General features: G+C 35.8%; 1 protein-coding gene across 6 annotated transcripts; it reads left to right on the top strand.

The window, feature by feature from the left end:
- Nucleotides 1-406: 406 nt before the first annotated feature.
- BNIP2 (BCL2 interacting protein 2) lies at nucleotides 407-24,137 on the top strand. Of its 6 annotated transcripts, none has more exons than XM_041744047.1 (11): nucleotides 407-608; nucleotides 7,470-7,576; nucleotides 8,692-8,759; nucleotides 9,673-9,837; nucleotides 11,477-11,653; nucleotides 13,233-13,335; nucleotides 14,287-14,418; nucleotides 15,733-15,819; nucleotides 15,943-16,041; nucleotides 16,739-16,774; nucleotides 19,420-24,137. In XM_041744047.1, the coding sequence occupies exons 2-11, from the start codon at nucleotides 7,527-7,529 to the stop codon at nucleotides 19,469-19,471; spliced, it is 969 nt and encodes a 322-aa protein (XP_041599981.1). In that variant the 5' UTR covers nucleotides 407-608; nucleotides 7,470-7,526; the 3' UTR covers nucleotides 19,472-24,137. The 6 variants fall into 6 exon arrangements, with proteins under 6 accessions (XP_041599981.1, XP_041599985.1, XP_041599980.1 ...); XM_041744051.1 differs by lacking the exon at nucleotides 8,692-8,759 and adding an exon at nucleotides 10,721-10,811 and having other exon boundaries at nucleotides 9,670-9,837; XM_041744046.1 differs by having other exon boundaries at nucleotides 408-608; nucleotides 9,670-9,837.
- Nucleotides 24,138-24,159: the final 22 nt, after the last annotated feature.

Raw genomic sequence — 24,159 nt, forward strand, 5'->3', positions numbered from 1 at the left:
TGGTTGTTTCACCTTCCCAGAGCACGGGCCACACCCGGCTGTTCACTCAAAACAACCAGCCCGGCGGCTCCCCGCACAGAGCCCGGCAGCCCCGGTTGTCTTCACGGTAAGGACTCTTCCGAGGTCTGGCTTCCCCTAGATGAGGCCTCGGAGATTCTTCCTCCCCTGCTTTCACCCATTCTATGCTATAAAATTATTCTAAGGATCAATAAAGCCCACAGAAGGGATGTAGAAACGTCCCTTTGAGAGTCAAGGGCCGGGTCTCAGCGGGAGGAGAGGAAGCGCGGCCAGCCCGGGCGGAATGCGCATGCGTCAGTCCGCGCGGCCGAGGGGGCGGGGCAAGGGCCGAAGACGCCCCCTCCCCCTCCGTCTCCGCGGGCCCCCGCGCCCGAAGGAGGTCGGGGTTCCGTCACTTCCGCCCCGGCGGCTGTCTGCGTCCGGGTCAGCTGCTGTCGCTGCAGCTGTAGCCAGGGCACTGGGCCCGGGTCTCCGCTGCAGTCCGAGGGGAGCGGGCTCCTCTCGGCGCTACCTCCTGCGCCCTGGCCGTCAGCCCCACGTCGCCGGCCTGGAGGGGCGAGGAAGACGAGGGGGCCAAGGCTTCCTCCGGGGTGAGTGCGGCCCGGGAGGGCTGGGCACGGCGGGGCTGGGCTGAGAGCAGGCCTGCGGCGGACGTCTGAGGGGTGCGTGCCCCCCGGACAGCCCGAGAGGGGAAGCGCGGAGGGCCACGGGTGGAGCGGGCCGCCAGGGAGCTTGCCCGGGACGCGCTTCCCGGATCCCCGCCCAGCTTAGGCCCCCGCCCTTGGCTCGGCTCCTGTTTGCCTTCCCTAGGCTTACCCGCCACCCGGCCACCCCTTTTCCGTTTGTGCTGTTGTGTTCGGGGTGGGAGTTGTCCCCCCCTCCCCCGCTGGGCCCCCCTGCACACGCCCTGGTCTGGGTGCGGTGACCGGGCCGCTTCGGTCGCGTATTTAAGACCAGCGTCAGTCCCGGTGCAGAACAAAGAAACTCGGACGTCTGATGTGCCCAGTACCCTCGGGGAATAGACGCGGAAGCGGCACTTGGTAATGAGGGCTTTAGAGGACCTTCCTACGTATAAAAGCCCAGTTCCTGCGTGGATTCAGACATCACCTTTTGCTTAATGGTTTGCGTTTCCTGGGCGTCTCTCATGCAGCTGGAAATCTCCTAGATCAGCTCCAGTTAAATCAGGAATCTGTTCGGATCTGTTAACGTTGCTTTGAAACTTCCCTCGTCTGCCAGTTGGCGGGAGCCCTCTGAGAGCACAGCTTTTGCCCAGTTCCTCCTGGTTGACATAGTGCCTGCCTTAGAGTTTAGTTGACTGAAGTGTGTGATTGCACTTTACAGTTGCCTTTTTTTTTCCCCTCCTCCTCACCATTTTAAATTAGGATCTCTATTTATCTTAATGCCTAGTTACGTTTTCAGCGAAACATATTCCTTCTCTAAAATTTTATAAGAGTTTCTGCAACTTGTAAATGGATAACTTCAGTTACCCCGTTTAGTTAGCTTGTATACTATCATCTTGATCTTGGACACCTTTTACTTAGTTCTCGTCATTTTACATTTCTTCTAGACTATTCTTATTTTCATAATCTCCTCTATTGCCGCCTAACATTGTTGGGGTAATACAGGAAGTATGACAGGTCCACTTCTGCAAACATGGATCTTGAGCTAGATGGTCATTAGTCAGTGCTGTTGTAGTCTTTAAGCATTAGAGGACCTTTGAAGTTAAATGTAACCAAGTCTGGCATTACAGGCTTATGCTGTATAAAGTTGCCAGTGAACTGGAGACAGTGTGCTGTATTAGAAACAGGCTGCATTTAATCTGGGACCCAAAATGTAGGGTCATTTGCCTCATATGTAAGCTAAAACGGGGATAAATAACACCCATATTTCGTACCTCACAAAAGCTGTTGATTGGAACATACTGGATGATGAATGTACAAGTGGTTAGTAAATGCCAAAAGGAAAGTGGTTCTTTTCATTGCCTCTGGAGTAACGCCAGTAGGAGCTGTGATGGAGGAAGGCATCTGAAAAAGGAAGGCCAGACAGAGCTGGCAGAGGGAGAAGCAGGCTCCCTGCAGGGAGCCCGATGCAGGACTCGATCCTGGGACTCTGGGATCACACCCTGAGCCCAAGGCTGACGCTCAACCAATGAGCTACCCAGACGCCCCTGTGATACAGTATTATTAACTATAATCAACACGACACGCTATACATTACATCCTTAGGATTTATTTTATAACTGGAAGTTTGACCCCCTTCACCCATTCCTCCAACCCCTCTCTCCTCTGGCATCCACCAGTCTGTTCTTTACATCTTTGAACTTGGTGTGTGTGTGTGTGTGTGTGTGTGTGTGTTTTAAGATTCCACAAGTAAGTGAGACCTTATAGTATTTGTCTTTCTCTAACTTACTTTATATAGCATAATGCCCCCAAGGTGTATCCATGTTGTCCCAACTGGCAAGATTTCATTCTTTTTATGGTTGAATAATATTCCATTGTATATGTATACCACAATTTTTTTTTTTAGATTTTATTTATATATTCATGAGAGACAGAGAGAGAGAGAGAGGCAGAGACACAGGCAGAGGGAGAAGCAGGCTCCATGCAGGAGCCTGATGTGGGACTCGATCCCGGGTCTCCAGGATCAGGCCCTGGGCTGAAGATGGTGCTAAACTGCTGAGCCACCCGGGCTGCCCGGTATACCACAATTTTTTAATCCATTCATTTATCGGTGGAAACAGGTTGCCTCCATATCTTGGCGATTGTAAATAATGCTGCTATGAACATGGGGCTGCATATACCTTATTGAGATAATGATTTTGTTTCCTTCAGATAAATACCCAAAATTGCTGGATCAAATGGTAGTTCCTTTTAATTTTTCAGGGAACCTCCATACTGTTTTCCATAGTGGCTGTACCAATTTACATGCCTATCAACAGTGCACAGGCACTCCTTTTTCTGCACATCCTTGCCAACACTTGCTATTTCTTGTCTATTCAAGAACGGCCATTCTGACAGGTGTAAGGTGACATCTCACTGTCATTTCGGTCTTAGAAACTAGTATGACCCTGCTTTCAAGGAAGCAGTGACAAGCGTATAAGATTTTTCTGGAGGTGTTTTGGTGATCTTTGTAAACATAAATATAGGCTGGCCTAAAGTATTTTCCAGGAACGCTACCAGTGCTGCCAGCCTCCTAGGGAAAAGTGAACACAAATACTTAGAATGAAGCCCTTCTGTTTAAATGCAGAAGTAAAAGACTTGCCTGGACATTTCCTTCTGCCAACTATAATTGATTTCAGCATAGATGGTAGTTACTAGCACCTATTCTAGCAGCACTGTTAAACTACATAATAGTAAAGTGGCATGTAAGATTATAATTTATAATTCAGACAGTTGTAAATGTGATTTTAATATTTAATTTTTGCTTATATTGCTGAGTTTATAGGGAAATCCCCTTCTTTATCTTGGTTGAATTTACTGCCACACCTCCCTTCTGGAAGTTGTCTCAGGAGGTAATCCATTCTCCTTGATTTTTAACCTCACTGATGTGAGCCGGTGTTTTGAATTTATCTGTATGCCTTCTGCTGGTAACTGGCATAAGCAATCATGTGCTCCCGGTACCACCAGTATGCTGAGAAATCAAGTTATTCTTGTTGCATTTGGTTATTTTAACAAATGGCATCTTAAAGTGTAATTTCCTCCATTCTAATTTACCAAATCTATGAACAAAAAATGGGAAACAGCCACAGTTAACTTGTGAGTCAGCGGTGTCCTGATTTCCTTCAAAGTGGTTGTGCTTATATTGCTCCTTTCTTGTTTGTTTCCTGTTCTTACAGCTGCTGATGATTAAGTGCTTCCAAGAACAATACTCTCTCAATTGTTTGAACTTTTTGTCTACCTAGTGTACTTTTCTCTCTACAATTTATGGTGAAATAGGCAAGATTGAGTCTGTCTGCTGTCTCCTACTGGTTCTGTTTAGCTTAAATAATTATCCCCAAACTAAATATCCATGTCCATGTGCTGTATTAACATGACATGCTTCAGTATGATTTTGAAATAAAAATGGAATGAATTGGCTGAAACACTTGAAGGAGTTATTTTCAAGTGATAAACTTCTTCAAGTAGTAGGGGAACTAAAGGACATCATTTGTCTTATAGAATTTCACAAGTTACATATTTCTCTTAGAAATAAGGAATAAGGGCAGCCCTGGTGGCGCAGCGGTTTAGCACCACCTGCAGCCCGGGGTGTGATCCTGGAGACCCGGGATCGAGTCCCATATCAGGTTCCCTGCATGGAGCCTGCTTCTCCCTCTGCCTGTTTCTCTGCCTCTCTCTCTGTGTCTTTATGAATAAATAAATAAAATCTTAAAAAAAAAAAGAAATAAGGAATAATTTTACCAACAGAAATTGATAATTGCATGTATGTGGGTTGCTCTAAATATTTTCATTACACTTTTTGAGAGTAAAACAACAGGAAGCCTATTTATATAGTTTAATAAGAAAAATAAGCCTAAGAGGTAGAGCAAAACATTGGCTTGCTATCCAGTGTCTTACCTTATAATAGTCTTACTTGTAACTAACATTTACAGGCTTATGTGCCATGCACTGTGCTAGGTGTTGGGAATATAGTGATAGCAACTTTCAGTCTCTGCTTTTATTTATGAGATATTAAATATTTTTCTAAGTATGTGGGATATTTGAAAAAGGCAACAAGAACATCCTGATATTTTTCCAATACGTACAAAAAGGTGAAACAAAATAATGGAAACTTTTTCTGATTATTGAATTTCGGAAGTATATTCACTTTTAAGTGATTACACAAGACTTCTGAAAAAAATTGAGTACAGTGAATTAAAAACTTCTGAAAGAGATAGTTTTAAACCTTTAGTGATAGTGTTTCAGTCTCACTTGAGAATTAGTTTCTAAGTTAATAGGCGTTAAGTATTTGGGCTTTATGGCCATCATCTTTTGGTCTTTTATACTAGTTCTGTGTTCTAAATAGAAGAGATTGGTAAGATAGGTATCCTTTTTTTATTTTTTCTTTACAGAGAGAGTTACCATCAGAGAACAATCTATAAGGTGATCATTGAAGACCTGTGTTAAGGTGTAGTCTATGTATGTATTAGAAACAGAGAACGTGGTAAAGAACTCAAGATTGCTATATTTTAGGTGTGTTTTCCATTAATTTCTCAACATTGCCTGGCTCAGTGTTTTCCCAGAGAATTAAAAATGACTTACATATGCAAATACTGAGTTTTCCAAGCAAATATGTTGGTGAAGAAAAGAGCGTTTGCCATTTTTTTCTGTGCTTCACAGTGGGTCCTTGAAAATTTAAAACTTTTAAGAATGTGTGAAACCCTTCCTTGAGCATAAGTAAGAATTCAAACTGAGAAGAGAGCCTCCCAGATATAGTTTACCGTGTGAAATCTAACACTTTAAAAGATTGCCAGTGTGATTTTGTTGTTGTGCTAGAACATAATACTTTTTTGTACAGCTTTGTACATCTTTTGAGTGTTGTAATGACAGCAAATAAAGCAGCTATAAACCACGACCACATCTTTGTTTAATTTTTTAATTTTTTTTAATTTTTATTTTTTTTATTCCAGTATAATTAACAGTGTTATACTAGTTATATTAGTTTCAGGTGTACAATATTCAGCAATTCTGTAGGTTACTCAGTGCTCATGATGATAAGTATACTCTTAATCCTCTTCACCTCTTTCACTCACTTCCCACTCACCTCCTTACCAGTTCTATATACTTGAGTCTTGTTTTTTTTTGTCTTTTTATTTTGTTCATTTGTTTCTTAAATGCCACATATGAGTGAAATCATACGATATTTGTCTTTCTCTGATTTTTTTCACTTAGCATTATATCCTTGATCCACCCATATTGTTGCAAATGGCAAAATTTCCCTTCTTTATGGCTGCGTATTACACTAGTGTGTGGAGATATTGTGTCTTTGTTTTAGAAAACTAATTGAAGTGAATGGGTGTCACCATTTGTTTTAATTGAAAGTTTTTAAAAGTCAATATACATGATTTTAAAAGTCAAATAGAAAAAAAAAATAAAAGTCAAATAGTTTAGGATTTACTATGAAAAGCATCAGTCATTCTTGCCATCTCCCCCTCTTTCTTTTTCCACTGGAGCCAACCACTTTTTGCTTAGTTTTTAATACTTGTAGTGATACTTTCTATCTCTTAAGAAATACATGTTTTACTGCTTTTTTAAGACAATAACTTTAGGGACGCCTTGAGCATCTGCCTTTGGCTCAGGGCCATGATCCTGTTCCGGGATGGAGTCCCACATCGGGCTCCCCACGGGGAGCTTGCTTCTCCGTCTGTCTATTTCTCTGCCTCTCTGTGTGTGTCTCTCATGAATAAATAAATAAAATCTTTAAAAATTAAAAAAGAAAACCAATAACTATAGTCATCTAGTGACTTGCTCTAATGCAGTTGAACTAAATATTAGCTTATTATCTTATCCCCTAAAGTATCACAGTTTTTGTTGCACTCATTAACCAGTTGATCTTTATGACTTCTTAAATAATCTTAAACCTCTAGTTCTTATTCCATCAACCAAACCAATCCCTGCATTCTTCACTTTGTAAAGTGAGGATGTAGGCACCCACACCCTTCCTTGGACAGACTAAAACTAAAACTGAATGGCCTAGGTTAGCACATATAGTTGCATGAGTAGAAATATTCACTAAGTTCAGTGTCTGAAAACTTATGCTGAACTACATGAGAAAAGTTTAGTATAGATACGTCGCATTCATTTACTGGATAGTTACTGAGTAGCCTTCCTTACGTGGCTCTGGAATTATGGTGTTGAAGCTACACAGATGGAAGTATAGAAAACAGCACACATGTTAATTATACTTCAATTTAAAAATGTTAATTATACCTCAGTTTAAAAAAAATACAGGATACATACCACTTGGCTTTACTGAATCGTGGATGTAAATGTGATTTATTAGTGTTCAGTTTCTAGGATCAACTTCTATCCAGAGGACAGAAAATTTAATTATGGGTCTAGAATAGAGAATATATTTACTTCCGCTCACCACCACCCCCCGCCAGTTGTTTTTACGTAATTCACAAAATTTAATAAAATTTAAATCACAACCTACGACACACATGCATATATGTAACTGAAAACATATTTTCACTGCGTAATACCCTTACAACAAATAGTACTTACTTCACTAGTGTGTGTGTATATATATATATACATATATATATATATATATATATATATATACTCTGAGTTTCATTCTTTTTCTTTCTTTCTTTCTTTCTTTCTTTTTTTTTTTAATGGTAGTTGCAGCTCAATAAATTGATTTCATAACCAGGGTGGAAGTGTGAACTAAGGTATAACTTTGTTGTACCTTTTCAGCAGATAAAAAGTAACATGGTAAATACATTGTTATAAATTTTTCTCTTTTCACAGAACATTGGCTCTCTGGATTATCAAGAGTTTGTAGTTGATATTGAATCTAAGCTGAGGATGGAAGGTGTGGAACTTAAAGAAGAATGGCAAGATGAAGATTTTCCAATGTGAGCAGTACTTTCAAATGAAGACAAATTTAAAACAAAACTTCAAAATGTCTTTATTGAGATACCACTTATTTAATTAAATGAGTATTAAACTTCTTACAGAAACCCAGTATCAAAAGGTGTTCATTTGATGCTAGAAAATGAAAATTCCAACAGTTAGAGGAATTATCTTATACCTTATCTTTCACTAAATATGTATGTGATGTTTCATAATCTTTTATTTTTGTTTCAACATTTAAATTTCAGAATGTTGACTGTTACAAAAAATGCTTAAATATGGTATTTCTTAAGCTGGAGTCTGAGAGGTTCCTGGAAGAAGGGAGTCTTTGGATGTAAGGATTGTTTAATTTTGTGCTTCCATTTTAAGGAAAAACTTATTAAATAAAAAGGATTTTTTAGATCATCTGGCCAACTACTTTGGTTTGCATTTGTATTTACAATTGTATTGGTGCCAGCTGGGTTAAGAGAAAAAGGGCAAAGGCAGACCTTATATTTAAATGGTGCTTCCATACCATCTTGGTCAGAAGACCATCCCAGTGCATAAGAAGGTGAAGGTCCATTAACAGAATATGGACAGCTGGTGGGAGTACTAAGTCATTGCATAGCACATGGTGATAATAGTAGTAATATAGAAATGCTGAGCTCAAAAGAATTGTAGCCATCGTTACCATACTCCCATGTGAGGGACAGTTTACCACACATTGTATTATATATCACATTAAACTCGTGCATTTGAGTTCTATGCTTTTTAGGTTGTTTATAATTTTTAGATTTGTCTTGTAGTTGTATTTAACAGCAGTTACATAAGGAATTTATATCTACTTTTATGTGCTACTTATGTAAATATGTAAATCATCTCTGATAGTTTGAAAATTTTTTCTTTAAAAGTCATTTGTTGACGGGATGAGCACTGGGTGTTTTTCTGTATGTTGGTAAATTGAACACCAATAAAAATTAATTTAAAAAAAAAAAAGTCATTTGTAAATTACCGAAGCTTTAGAAACTATTTTATTCAGTGTTCCACATAATTGGTTCTCTAAGATATTTTTAATAGCTCTTTGAACTTCAAAAAAAATTTTAATTTGTGAATTAAAAATTATGTCTGTATCTTCTAGACCTTTACCAGAGGATGATGGTATGGAAGCAGATATTTTAGCTGTAACTGGACCAGAGAGCCAGCCTGGTAAGAACTTGGCACTTTGGTTTCAATGAAATGGTAGACTTTGTGCTATTTTTGAACACATTAATTTGTCAAGGAAAAAAAAAAGAATACTTTTTGTTCTATTATACAGAGCCAAAGGAGAAGTTGAATGTTTTAAGAAAGCATTTTTTAATGCTTTGGAAATTTAACTTTCCAAAAGCATACCCTTAGGTTTTGGAAATTTCTATAATAAAAGGTTGAGAGGAGATCATTTTTAGCAGTAAAAACTCACTATAATGTCTGCCTCTGTTACTTAAAAAGATATATCCTTGCTGGGATATGTCGTCTTGCCATGATATAGAAGCAATAATGATCAAAATCCAAGGTTTGTAAATTAATACTTTGGGATTGTGTTTGCTTAATGTTACTTTTCTTAAGAATGAAATGGTTAGAATTTTTCCCTTATTTGGGGAGCCTGGGTGGCTCAGTCAGTTAAGCTTCTAACTCTTGATTTCAGCTCAGGTCATGATCCCAAGATTGTGAGATCGAACCTTGTGCTGGGTTCTGCACTGGGCATGGAGCCTGCCTATAATTCTCCCTCTTCTTCTGCCCCTTTCCCCACTCACATGCTTACACTCTTACTCTTTCTAAAAAATATATAAACATTTTTTAAAGATATTTATTTATTTGAGAGAGAGACGGCGTGAGAAAGAGAAAGAGCACAAGCCAGTGGGAGAGGGAGAAGCAGAAGCAGATTCTTCACTGAGCAGAGAGCCTGACATGGGGCTTGCTTCCAGGACTGTGAGGTCATGAGCAGAGGCTTAACCAACTGAGCCACCCTAAAAAATAAATACTTAAAAACGTTTTTTTTCCTCTTACTCAAGTTGAGCATGTAAACATTTCTTCTAATCTATTCACTTTTTTTTTTTTTAACCCATTCCATACTCTCTAGAAGTTAATGGAAATAAAGTCAGAAAGAAACTCATGGCTCCAGACATTAGCCTGACCCTGGATCCTAGCGATGGCTCTGTGCTGTCAGATGATTTGGATGAAAGTGGGGAGATTGACTTAGATGGCTTAGACACACCATCGGAGAACAGTAATGAATTTGAGTGGGAAGGTAAATGTTTCATTGTTTTTATCTGACCTGCATTAATAAATGTTTGTGTCTGTATATATATGTGTTTTTTTGAATAGTGGTCTCCTATTAGGATAATTGAAAATTTAAAAGTTGATCATGAAGCTAAAATCAATGGTTAAGGGATTGTGTTGAAACATGAAGTTACTCATTTTAAAGTTCCTACTATATTATTGTTACTAAGATAGGAAATTCTGCTAGCACTCAATATTCTCATGACTTTCAAAACTATTTTTAGTAGATGACACAAGTGGCTTTATTTTCTTTCCTAATTGCCCAGTGTTGTAAAGTTACTTTTTTCATGTTGTTTCTAAAATATTCCTTGTAACTATGGCATGTTCTTTTATTCCATCAGTCAGCTAAGAAAAAAGCTTCGAAGAGACATGTACTATAGGGAATATGCTAAAAGTAGTTAAGGGTTTACAGAGAGAGCTCTGAAGGGTGATTTTTTTAAACTAGGTTTACCTGGTAGTGCTGTACCATGTAAGCAGCCAGCATGATTCATGTATCCTCTTGGTCCCCAGACTTTACATTCCTTCTCATCAGTTAGTTTGAATTCAAAAGAATTGGCATGTGTTTTGCTTTGATGCTTTCTTTAGTTAGATAATTGCTGGGTACAGTGTCTTTGTATAGTTGTTTGTATATTCCATCTTTAAAATGATTTTTATTTCAAAACAGTGTTTAGCACTATGTGTCTTATCTGCAGTAAAGAGTAAGATCCTTGGTATGCTGTATCTTTGTTCCTTTTTTCTTCCCTGTTTTACTGGTTCAGTAAGCACTCCAGTAATAAGCAATATTTTAAAAAGATACTGAAATAGTTTTCTGCCTATGTGTTTTGTCTCTTCTTTCTTTAATGCTGCTGTAGTCATTTCCTGGAAGGATATTTTCCGTTAACAGCTTTATCTTGGAAACAAAACAACTAACATGCCGTAGGTTCCCCCTTTCCCCATCTTTTGGTAAGGACTATAATACTAAAATTTCAAAAATCATTACTTCATTTAAAATCCACTAAAATGCAATCTTGAAATATAAATTACACCTAATCATTGGTGCTTCTGCTTTGGCTAATGTCAATTTAAAATAGACTTTTGCATGTACACTTCAGAGTATTCTCAGTAAATTTCTGCTCAATAAAACTGATCAATGATAAATAATCACCAACTGGTTAACCACTTTCTATCTGATATTATAGTGTTTGGGGAATAATTTACATACTTAGTAACAAACAATTAGCTCTCGATTGCTTTAAATAACCTATAGTAGTAACTACCAAGAACAATGTTGTAAATAGAATCTGGAATGGCATTATAAGACTGATGTACTAAGATTTTAATGGCTTATGAATTATCTTTTTTGAGTTCATGAATATACATTGCACTGTGATTAGGTACTTTCTGAATTAGGCAATACAAAAAAAGTTAACCACGATTTCCAAAAATGTAAAATGGCCTCATATCAATAACAAGCCTTTTTCTCTATTATAGAAGAAATACTTAAAATTCCAAAGAAGGTATAATGAAAAATTCTCTGAACAATCTAATTAGATAGTAAAGTGGTTAACATGTTAATTTGATTTTTATTGTATAAAAATTTGTGATTCAAAAACTTTTTATTTTGACAGATGATCTTCCAAAACCCAAAACTACTGAAATTATTAGGAAAGGCTCAATTACTGAATACACAGCAGCAGAGGAAAAAGAAGATGGACGACGCTGGCGTATGTTCAGAATTGGAGAACAGGACCACAGGGTTGATATGAAGGCAATTGAACCCTATAAAAAAGTTATCAGCCATGGAGGTAAGAGCTATCAAAATTGTCCTTACTTTTTAGTGCTGTATCAGAAATGTAAATGCATAAAGAAACTCTCCCTTGAGTTAAGAAAAATATGTAATAAACATTTATCATTCATTTTATTTTTTTAAATTTTTATCATTCATTTTAGAAACGACAGATTTGAAGTAAAAGGATAAAACCAAATTTAAAAATCATTAGTACAGGGATCCCTGGGTGGCGCAGCGGTTTGGCGCCTGCCTTTGGCCTGGGGCGCGATCCTGGAGACCCGGGATCGAATCCCACATCGGGCTCCCGGTGCGTGGAGCCTGCTTCTCCCTCCGTCTGTGTCTCTGCCTCTCTCTCTCTCTGTGACTATCATAAATAAATAAATAAAAAAAATTAAAAAAAAATCATTAGTACAATAACACAGTATATTCAAAAGAGTATATAGTGAAAACTATCTTTTGCCCTATCTCTAGACGTCTCCCCTTTCAAAACTGGGACTTTCTCCCCTTTTTATCCATGCATTCTCCTCTGTATTTCTGTAGTCTTTATTCATCTAAAAGCAAATCACTTGAATATTTGCAGTTACATTATTCCGCCTAATTTAATCCTATTCAGATGAAGAAAACAGGATAATCTGGATCAGGAAGTCCACCGATTTGCATTAATTCAGCTAGTTCTTAAGAAGCAAGTTGTAAGGGCTGCCTCATGGTTTAAACCTAGTGTCTTTCAGAAATAGTGCTTTGTTTGGATTAGTGGGAAATAATTAGGACCATTTTATCCTATTGAATTATCACAGTGTTTTCTGACTAAGAAGTTGAGAAAGGTATTGAAGATGCTAATGTTCTTGAAATGTTTAAACCTTTTCAGTGCACGTTTATAAACAATAGAAATGAAAGTTAAAACAATCTGTTACTGGATACAGCTTATTATCTAGAGATTATAATAAACATACACATTTTAACACTTTTTCTTCAGTTAAATAGAGATATGATCTTAGTTTTTAATACTTTACAAGTAATCTACAAAATGGTAGACATTGTTGAGTGTAAAACTATTTTTTAAAAAGCACCCACTTTGGGACTCCTGGGTGGCTCAGCAGTTGAGCAGCTGCTTTTGGCTTAGGGCGTGATCCTGGGATCTGGGGTCGAGTCCTGCATCAGGCTCCCTTCATGGAGCCTGCTTCTTCTCCTTCTGCCTGTGTCTCTGCTTCTCTCTGTGTCTCTCATGAATAAATAAATAAAATCTTTTTTAAAAATAAAAATAAAAACCACCCACTTAAACCATTACTTGCATAAGATTCTTTTATTGCAGACCTTTTTGTATTAGGCTTGCCTGGATTACATCACTTCATTTGTCTATTTGCTAAAAATAAGGCTGCCTTTCTGATTGTGCCACTTTAAGGGGCTTTCTGGTTTTTATGCCCACTGTTTCCTCTTCAGGGGTTAAAGATCTTTATAAAACTATATAAGGTTAAAAAAGAAACCATGCTTTTTTGATCAAAAAAATTTGTGGATCATGAACCACTATAGTCTATCAACTGTACAGATTTCCTCTGAAAAAGTAAAATCATGCTGGTGATTTTAAATTTCTTTTTCAGGATATTATGGGGATGGATTAAATGCCATTGTTGTGTTTGCTGTCTGTTTTATGCCTGAAAGTGGTCAACCTAACTATAGATACCTGATGGACAATCTCTTTAAGTAAGTATATCTTCACAAAAAAATTTGGACAGAATTCTGGTTAATTAATCTCCAATTTAAGGAAGTGAATTTAACTGGGAAAAGATTATAATTATCCCCATTCTGCTTCTTTAAGTCCTTATTCTTTGGCATTATGAAACTATTCATTTTCCAACTCAACAGAAAAATTGTCAGTTTAAAACTGGAAGGAATATTTTAGTTTATCTTTTCCAACTTTTTTTTTTTTTTTTAGTTTTTATTTATTTATGATAGTCACACAGAGAGAGAGGGAGAGAGAGAGAGGCAGAGACACAGGCAGAGGGAGAAGCAGGCTCCATGCACCGGGAGCCCAACGTGGGATTCGATCCCGGGTCTCCAGGATCCTGCCCTGGGCCAAAGGCAGGCACTAAACTGCTGCGCCACCCAGGGATCCCTGTTCCAATTTCTTTATGTTACATTTGAGGACACATTAAGTGTAAAGAAATTACTTTTATCACCAAATCATATGGCTAAACTGTATTTACTCCCAAAAAGCCAAATGTAACTGAACTGATTTAGTTCTATTCCCACGGAGTCATTCTATTTCTTAAGTTAGTGGTGTTTTTAAAAATCTTACTGAGGAAAATTTCAAACATAAATAAAGGTAAAGAGAAGTATATTGAATTTTTGTGTATGAATCATCTTCCATAATTAATCAGTTTATACTTCATTCTCAGAAGTGCATGTTCTTCCCATTGTAACTTTGAAGCAAGTCCCAGAAATCATGTCGTTTCCATCTATAAACTTTTAAATATGTATTTCTAAAAAAAATTACTCTCTTTTATATATAATCATAGTACTAACTAAGGCAGTTCTGAAGTTTTAGTTGGCTTTGCTGTCATTAAAGGGGAAGGAAGGGCATTATATAATTTGGATAATTTTGTTTGGTTTTGCAAAGCAATATTTAAGGATTAAACTTATTTGTTTCTACAGGTATGTTATTGGCACTTTGGAGCTGTTAGTAGCAGAAAACTACATGATAGTTTATTTAAACGGTGCTACAACTCGAAGAAAAATGCCCAGCCTGGGATGGCTGAGGAAGTGCTATCAGCAAATTGATAGAAGGTATTGTAAATACACATTGAGAACTAGTCTGAATAATTTTTATAATAGCTTTATTAAATTTTATTTCCAGTTGCCACTTAAAGACACCATAATTGTATTTGTTAATTTCATAACACATTTCTGTTTTTTCAATTCAGTATTTTAGAATATCGTGAGGGAAATTAGTTTTGATCTGTTTTATAAAGAATAATTCCTGGGATGCCTGGGTGGCTCAGCTCAGGGCCTGATCCGGGATTCCCAGGATCGAGTCCCACATCAGGCTTCCTGCATGGAGCTTGCTTCTCCCTCTGCCTGTGTCTCTGCTTCTCTTTCTGTATCTCTCATGAATAAATAAATAAAGTCTTTTTAAAAAAATAATAATAATTCCTTAAAACAAACCTATAGTATAGTTCTTTATTTCTCCTATTTATACCACGTTTTCCTATAATTTACATTTTGGAAAAGGGTGGAAAACATTTCCTGTTTTAATACATTCTGTTTTGCCTAACTCATAGTGCTTAGCATATTTTATGGTTTTTAAGATGCTTAGCTTTAATCTTACTTTGGAATGAGCTCCAGGGGAGTATATTCTCCTGGGAATTAGTCATCCTTACTGATGGAAGGAACTTTGAATCTCCAATTGGTTTGATTTGATTATAGCTAATTTGAACTTATTTAATGAACTCTGACTCATTAGTAGTTTTCTCTAAATACCTAGACATGGCATGGGCTAGTTCTTACGATTTAAAACAAAACAAAACAAAACAAAACACGTAATGACCACTTTATTTGTGGAGTATGCATGATAAAACAGCAGTGTTATTTGGTCTTTTTAACCATCCAGAGTAATCCTTTAATTTTTATTCAGAATTTTAGACCCCCTAAGAATGTGTTAGATCTGATTTACATTTCCTGTTCCTGTGGTGATCTGGACTCCCAGCTTTCTGCCTGCACAGTGCTTTTTGTGGTGATTGAAGAAATCAATACCAGTTCCGCTCTTGTCCAGAAGAATGAAAACAGCTTACTTCTGTATTCAGTATTGACAGAATCCTAAAAACAAGTGAATGTATCTAGGAGACATTTAACAACAGGCTGTACCGTGGACAAAAATTTAACCAGATGAAATAAAGTTCATCTCGTAGCAGTAGGAGAGACCGTCAGAATTGAAAAGTGTATTTTCTCGTCTTTAGGCATATCACATCTAAATGAACTTAAGGATGAGGGGGTTTTGTGTAAAGTTGCGCATACTTAGTAATGCCTTACCTTTTCTTCTAGCATTAGACTTTATAGAGCTTTTAAATTTTTATTTCTTTTTCTTTTTTCTTTTAACTCCAGGTTACGGAAAAACCTAAAATCACTAATCATTGTACATCCCTCATGGTTTATCAGAACACTTCTAGCTGTTACAAGACCCTTTATTAGGTAATTTTCTGAGAGCATTTTAAAAAAGAAAACCATAAACAAAAACACAAAGTCCTTATATGAATTTCTTGTCACTTTTGTTGATCAGAATATTGAGGTAATTATTTTTATTTTCTTCCATAGCTCAAAATTCAGCCAAAAAATTAGATACGTCTTTAATTTGGCAGAACTAGCGGAACTTGTCCCCATGGAATATGTTGGCATACCAGAATGCATAAAACAGTATGTTTTGTTTTATTTCTTTAATTGTATTGGATCTTTATATTTTGATGTGCAAGAGGTAAATATTTTTCAATATTCATTCTTTTTCACTTCCTACATGATAAATATTTTGTAACTGCTCTTGTTTTTATAAACTAAGGAAAAGGGAAAGAAGTGTTTTCTAGCACCTTCCACATAAGTCACCATTTTCTTCAGTGTATCAACTGAAGAAGCAGGAAGGATTATTTCTGGTTGTGATTAATTTTTATTTTTAAAGACTATTTACAGTCTAAGGTGATTTCCTGGTTGGTCATTAGTAAAGAACATTCTCCAAACTTAAACATGCTGCTCTCCAAATTTGAATAAACCCATCCTAGCATTGAATAATCCCATTACTGAAGAAATACAGTATTATTTATATCAGCCTAACTTTGGTTCATTCCATTGGAATTTGGTAGAAGGCTATTAACATAAATCCTTCGGTATCACACTGCTATGATGTAGAAAAAGTTTTTTGGTCTACTAATCTAAGGTTTAGTCTGTTTAATGTGTCAAAGCCAGATTTCTTTGGTCAGTTTTCACTTTCTACATAGTGTGCTAAATATTTTTGGTTTTGCCTGCAGACTTCTATGAGCTTATTGTTGGTGCTTTTTTTTTTTTCAAATTTTGTTCATCTTTATAACATGTATATTTACTGAAATAACTCTTCCCTACCAAGGTATGAAGAAGAAAAGTTAAAAAAGAAACAAAAAAGGTATATGCACACCTTGACTGGGTTGCATCTAGACTAGTCCATTTGCATTGCACAGACTAACTCTTCCTTATTGGTTGGTTAGCTTGTAGACAAAGATAATAGCATTTGTAAATATAAACATACCCCAGAATCCAAATACAGAGTGAATCCAAAGTTCCTGATGCTGAATATGGCTTGGATTCACCCTGTTCTAACACCATTTTAATGCCAATTAGGAATAAAGGCCATAACCCCTCCTCACTCCTTCATGTTATATATGCTGATGACAAAACCAGAGCAATTTTGCTAAGAATGTTATTTGGAAACCCAATTCCCTCTAAGGCTGTATCTGTTTCACCATATTGTTTAAATGTCTATCTAGTGCTTTTGATAAATACATATGTACTTTTTTAAAGAATTGGTGTATTTCCCTGGGGTTTATGATTATATTTGCAATGCACATATTCTTTGGCTAACCAACATTGATTTCCCTATGTGCTTAAATGGCCTGCTAACCAGTCAAATTCTACATATGATAAAATACCTAAAATTCAACATACCATTAAATAGTTAAACACTCTGCTTTCCATCTTTGATTTTGAATACTGCTTTGAGCATAACAAACTATTAGCTATTAATATCTCGGCTTAGAAGATGAAAGGCAAGGTATAAAATAGTTACCATTTTATATAGTACTTTAGAACTATAGGATTTGGAGTTGACTTGTTAATGGATTTTTTTTTTTTAATAATGACAAATTAGCAAAACAGCTTTGAAACAGCCTCTCTTAAGAGTTAAGGTGAAAGATTTGTTATGTAGTTATTAACACTAGCTATTCTAAGGAAGTAATTATAAGGAACTGAAACATTATTTGAACACATTTTGACTCTGTTGATGAGCAAGAATTCAGCTGACCATGTGATGGAATCATAGCTTTACATTTTTTATGACACTTAGTGTAACAAACACTTTAACATAGAGATGTGGACAGTAATTTTAGATACTGTTAATTTTTTTTCCTTTCTAGGTACTAGTGTATACTTGCCAAAGAGATAACTGAAATAAAAAATATAGTCTGTAATTGTATATTGAAGCCAGCTGCTTCATGGATTTCAAAATGAATTGCCTTTGTTGATAAAATCTGCTGTATTTGTGCCTTTTTTATGAAGTTCTTAGTATTTAATTACCTGGAATTTAGGTATCAGAAAACAGTGGAACAATACTTTTTATTTAAATATATTGCTCGATACCTACCAATACTGTTATATCTTTATTTTTTCTTTTCTTTTTTTTTTTTTTACTTTTGTTTAACCTTAATAGAATCATTACGTATATGTTTCAGGTACTTCTTAATTTTTGCACAGTTTTTTTGTCTTAAAAAAATAAATCCTTGTCAGCTTGAAAATGGTAACAGTCAAGTTTTAAAAATAAAGGAACACGTTTTTAAAAATTTAACAGAGGCTGTATGTGGAGGAGTGTACTTAAGGTGAAATCTCTATGATGAGTACTTAATAAGGAGGCTTCAAAACTGAGCGTGGAAGTATAGTAGTTCTAAATGTTGTAGATATTTCTTTCAAACAGCTTAGCGCAAGTGTAGCCAGAGAGATCGCAATTGTTAAAATGTTTGTTTAAATATAGTAGTTTAAAAATAAAGCAACTGTGAAATTAGTTCATAAATTTATTTCAGATGTCGAAAAGACTAGATGTACATTGCATGTCTTATCAAGACTATATACCTTTCAAATTTCTGGTACCAGCATAAAAAATGTTTTTAGATGTTATTAATCTGGTTTTACCACAGACCAAGACTTTTAGGCCTCATTTACTAAATGTTCAGGTGATCCTAGTAATGGGTGGTGGTGATCATAGTAATGGAAACAAGTATGAAAAGTATCTTCGTATATTATACCAAATTGTTTTAAACTCCCCTCTATCAGTAATTCAAACAAGTACAAATATAGTAGTAATAGACTATTGTACATTATCTTTAAAATGTTGTTTGTAATTGTGTTGTAATTAACATAATTCTTCTAATCCCCACTTGCCTAAATTTTGATGTGATCTCTATACAACCCACTACTAATCCAGTCTGATTTTTAACCACTTCTAGATATTTCCAATTATTAAATTTGATGGCTTCTTACTATCAACATAAGTGAAAGGCATTTATATTCTAAGTATACCAGTAAATTTTGGAGAATAACTATGGTTTCTATAAATAGCATTTTTATCACTGAATTTAAAAACATTGATCAATTGGTGGCATTAGTGGCATTTTAATATTTCAGTTAAGAAAATCATTTTTGAGGGAGTTGTTTTTCCTGCCACTCTCATCACTTAGATTTATGCCCCACCCATGCTGCAGTGCAAGATTTTAATTACCTGTTGTAATTTGAACTTTTAATAAAGTTAATTTGGGTATTTGTATGTAAAATATTTTATAGCCTTTAGGCAAACCAAGGGTCACATTTCTTGCCAGTGTCCTCTTGTCTTTAAAAATTATCTTTCCTGGTTGGGGAAATGTTTGGTAACCTTTTTACTATGTCTGCTTCTTTGCAAAGCTTTGTTTTTAACAGAATAATATTCTATGCTAAAAGTAGTCACAATTATCAGAAAATTGTCTAGTTCCTGGTGTCTTATTATCTATATTCTTTTTCATTAAACAGAGTTGATCAAGAGCTTAATGGAAAACAAGATGAACCGAAAAGTGAACAGTAAGTTTGGCGTCTAGTCCAAACAAGACTGAAGAATGTGCTGATGAAGCAGTGCTCTTTTTTGCATTTATAATGCATTTATTGGCCCTGATCTTTATGTAACCTGTTACAAAATTGACTTGACTCTTCCTTAATGGACTTTTGTATAAGGGACTGTTCACTGCTGTATTGGTTTGCAAATCTCTTGAATTTAGCTCTTTTCTAGCTAATTATATTGTAATCATTTATATTTTATATTGCTAAATAGCAGAGAACCACACTTTATATAAAGCAGTTTTTGCATTTGTTTGTTGAATGATGCATCATCTTCTGTAAAATATTTATATGCCTAAATGGTAAAGGAAAGAGATAATATATATTTTTATGTTTCTGAGCAATATTTTTTAATGTGTACCTGTCTTATGGAAGAATATGCAGGTAAATAAGACCATGATTTGTAAAGTGCATGTTTGAAGTTTTGTTTTTGTAAATGGTTAGATACATTTCCTGGGTGACTTAGAAAACAGAGTTGCTCATAAAGTGAGGGACAGTTAAACTGGTTCTCATGAATACCCAAAGGTCATGTACATAATCTAAGTAGATTAATACTATCCTAAGCCTTTTTTCTCATTTAATAGTGTTTCTTAATTCAGAAGGGCAAATACAAATGTATTGCACACTTTTTCCTTTTTAAACTTTCAAGACAAGTCAAAAAGCCATTTTTAGAACTAGAGAATTTAAGAGGCTAAGAAGTGGGGTTTGTGTATATATATATATATGTATATATGGGACATTTTATCTTCTGGCCAAAAGTCAGAACTTTATAAAACTTTTAGGTCTGTTCTGTTCACTAATGTGAAATAAGCTGTGTCCAGGGTATCACTCTCCAGAATTTGTGAGTGCAGTGTAGTATTCAGAGAATGTGATGAGTTATTCACTGTCACTATTTTTCTGTAGAAAATAGGGGCTGCTTTTTCAACTGCTCTCAATGTGGGCACTTTACCAAAATACTTGTGTTTCTCGGTTACTTAAACTTGATAGTAGGTAGTTGTTTGACCTAATCAGATATGTGTGTATTCACATTTTCTGTTGAATCATTTTGACAGTACTGTAAGTTATTTTGTAAGTCTTAGCGCATCATTATGCTAACAACATTATGCTGTCTTGGACGACATTTAATACAAGCATATAAAGTTTTTGTTTAATTCATTAAGTACCTTGACTTATATTGAAGTACATTGTACTGAGGTGCCCAATTAGAACTTAATTACCCACACAGTCATCCTGAAACAACAGATTGGTCTGTCATGTTTTGTGACTCATACACACGTGAAGAAATTAGTTTTCCAACAAATGTGAGGGTGCTATCACACCCCAGCCCTTCCTATAAGATAATTTACAAAAGAATGTCCTAGGCTAGAAAATTGAAGCAGATGAGAGCTAAGCTTTTAGGATTTATTCTGTCCCAGACTGAACACACATGTGGCATTTACCATTGCCATTTTTCATATAAAGCTTCTATTAAAAAAGAGAATTTTCCTTTACTTTTTTGTCCTCTTCAGTTATAAACTTGGCATGTTAACCTAAGTCCAGTTATGGGAGCTGGAGGATTCCCAGGATGAGATGTTCCTCAACAGCCTTCTGACTTTCACATGGATCCTAGCAGCCATAGGCAGATTCTAAATTAATGTCATTATAGCAAATAAAGCCAAAACTATTATTGCTTGCTCGTTCCTTAAAAACAGTTTGTGTTGAAAAAGCGAACTAATAATAACAATTTAGGTATTCCTTCTGAATTTACCATATGAGAATTATGAATAAAGAATCATGGAATTTAATTGTTATTAGAGTCTATATCTATAAACTTCTTTAAGTAGTCTTTCACCTGTAGGTCTTTATCCTGTTCAAAATTTGCTGAGCTTTTTACATAGGTAGTTTTCCTCCACATAAAGTGCACAGTTCTTCAGGTTCAACAGTTTGTTTATTCACTTTTGCTTTTGCAAGCATTGTTCCTAACTATAGATACAACTTGTTGCAAAAGTGGTGCATTTTCCTAAATAGTTTTTTTTAAGTACAAGTAGCCTTTAATCTATTAGAACATTAAAATTCAGAAGGAACAGTGTTAACGCCTGGGATATAACAAAAGGAATGTGCTGTGAATCGTTTGATTAAAAGACCACCTGCTCTAACCTACACCTTAATGGAATCTGATATAGGGACATGCCCTGTAATAAATGCTTCATTACTATAAGGCTTAAAATCATAACTGGTAGGTTAGAGGAAAAGCGCACTTAATGAAGTTTGTTATTTATAATGTGTTACTATGTGACATTTCCCCCGTATCATTCAATTTTAATTTTCAATTGCTGATTGAAGGGAAAGTACATAAAATTGTATTATTTTTATCTTTCTGTTGGGATCATGGATCTAACTTAACTGGTTTAATTTTATTTTTGTCACTATAGTTTGTTATACTTGGGCTCTGAGTGCCTGTTTTTAATCAAAAGTTTCTCTATATAAAGTAATTTGCTTGTGTTCTGCTTGGTTATATTCCTAAGAAGCATCACGGAAAATGCTATATTGGCCTTACACTTGAAGCTTAATAGCCATTAACTGGGGTGAGGGGGTGAGGATAGGATTTTAAGGAGGGCCTAGGGGGTAGTTTGAAAGGAAGATAACAAAGCAAGGATATAGGAGAAAGAACTTTAAAGGGGTAAAGAGTAGCTCTAACTTCAGATGTCACTGAATGTGTCCCTGTTAAGGGAAGTACTGTGTATGGCAGCTCTGTACACCATGTAACAAGCTTTCTTGTATCCAACTGGAAAACCTGCAGGCTTCACACAATATGAGTTACGACTGGAGTGAAGGGGGCAAAGGCTGAGAATATATTTAGATAATGAGAATTTATATTTTCCCCTGCTTTGTCTCTTCATAGAAGCAAGCTTGAACAGAAAGAGTCAATAATTACAGTGCTCAGATTAAAGTTTAAGACTAGGTTATTTTTCATATTTTATGGTTGGTAAACATTAATGTAGTTTTCCAAAATGGACAGCACAATTTTAATAACTGCACGGGATACTGAAATTTGCTGATTAACAGGTATATATCAGTGGCTAGAATTTCCTCAACTGCAAATTCAGGATTTAAAAAGGTAAGGATCTGCTTCTTCATAAGATATTTGTAGATGACTGTAGCATTACTCTTTGGCTGTTTTTATGTGAGTGCTCAAGGAATTTGCAAGTGTTTGATTTAGTGCAGAAGGGGCTTTTTTAGATTTCTTCAATTGAGAGGTAAATTAGTATTAGGATATTACTGGATTGAATAGGCCAGTTTTCTGATATCAGTAAAGGTGTATATAAGGTGACAGTAGCTTCGTCCTTTTTTCCGTGTTATATGTGGAAAATTACTAACATTGCTCCATCAGAAGGAAGAAGATAGGCTGAAAATAGGGTGCTCACACCCCAGCCCTGGGGATTAATCCCTGGACTTGTTAATCCATTGCATCTTGTTTTCTTGCTTATTTTTTCTCATCCTATTTAGATATTTGAGAAATGGGTAACCTCAAAAGGAAGGAATAGAGGAGTTTATGTGCATATTAGTTAGACCAACTATTCTTTTAGAGTTTATCCTTGTCACAGGGAACAGGAATTTGTGATTTGAGTTGCTGGGGGAAAGCATGAAGAAGTTAGACTTGCCTGAGAAGGTCAGCTAGTAAGGGAAGTGGGAGATTATCTACTCAGTGTTCTAAATGTACAGAAGAATTATCTAGGGAGCCCTTCACTCCTCTCTTCCCCATCCCAGAATTGTGAATGAATTAGATCAGTGGTGAGTCCCAGTGATGTAACTTTCCTTTAAAGGTCTAAATGGTGTTTGAAAACAAGTAATGTGTTGAGCATGAGAAGTGACACTAAAATTTGAACATAGCTGTTACTTTCTTGCAACTATGTATGATAAAGATCTACTCACTTATGTTTTGAGAATTACTTTTAAGAATACTTTGAAAAGGTCACATGAAGCACTTAAACATCCAATAAAAATCAAGGGTTTAATTAAGCTTTCAGATTGATAAGCAAGTATCCTGAGCTGTTTGCTTCATATAGCTGATTCTATCTCGCAAGACATTCTACAAGAGTTTAAAATATTTACATTTTGAAATCTTTCTGTTTTCACAATCACTATGGCTAAGGAGGAACTTGGAAAATAATACTAATTAGCTATTCCACTGCACTTTTTGTATGCGAACTTTCTAAAGTTATACCCCTTAAACTGTTTATTTACATAAACCTCGCTAAGTAAATATTGGAGGTGTTCAGAACACTATTCACATAGAACACAATTCAGAGTATGTTAGACACCTACACACTTTGATACAGATTTCAAAAATTCAAATATTTATCTTAATGTAAGTTCACATGCTGCCATTTAGACACAGTGTGCTGTGACCATTTCACTACTATTCAGTTGATGTTGCCTAGCTTGGTGCTTTCATTTTACAGTGTGAGAAATTCAGTTCTGATGAGGTGTGCAAGATGTTGATATGGTCCCTGTAAGAAATAATAGGGTTGGTCTTGATTTACAAAGGAGATGTGATCTTTTATTTTCCTTTGACTTGTTAGGAATACAGTGTCCTGATTTGTTGCACATCATATTTTTGCAACGTTAATGAACTTAAATAAATTAATTGGAAAGTTTGTTTTTGACTCATTACATTTT

Source organism: Vulpes lagopus, chromosome 2 (assembly GCF_018345385.1).
Source record: "Vulpes lagopus strain Blue_001 chromosome 2, ASM1834538v1, whole genome shotgun sequence".
Taxonomy (NCBI): domain Eukaryota; kingdom Metazoa; phylum Chordata; class Mammalia; order Carnivora; family Canidae; genus Vulpes; species Vulpes lagopus.

What these genes read in the sequence shown, in the direction of transcription:
- BNIP2 (XM_041744046.1), top strand. Translation starts at nt 7,527, where the DNA reads ATGGAAGGTGTGGAACTTAAAGAAGAATGGCAAGATGAAGATTTTCCA. An exon ending in TGGACCAGAGAGCCAGCCTG is followed by an intron (nt 8,760 to 9,669) that starts GTAAGAACTTGG and finishes CATACTCTCTAG; the next exon opens with AAGTTAATGGAAATAAAGTC. An exon ending in CTGATGGACAATCTCTTTAA is followed by an intron (nt 13,336 to 14,286) that starts GTAAGTATATCT and finishes TTGTTTCTACAG; the next exon opens with GTATGTTATTGGCACTTTGG.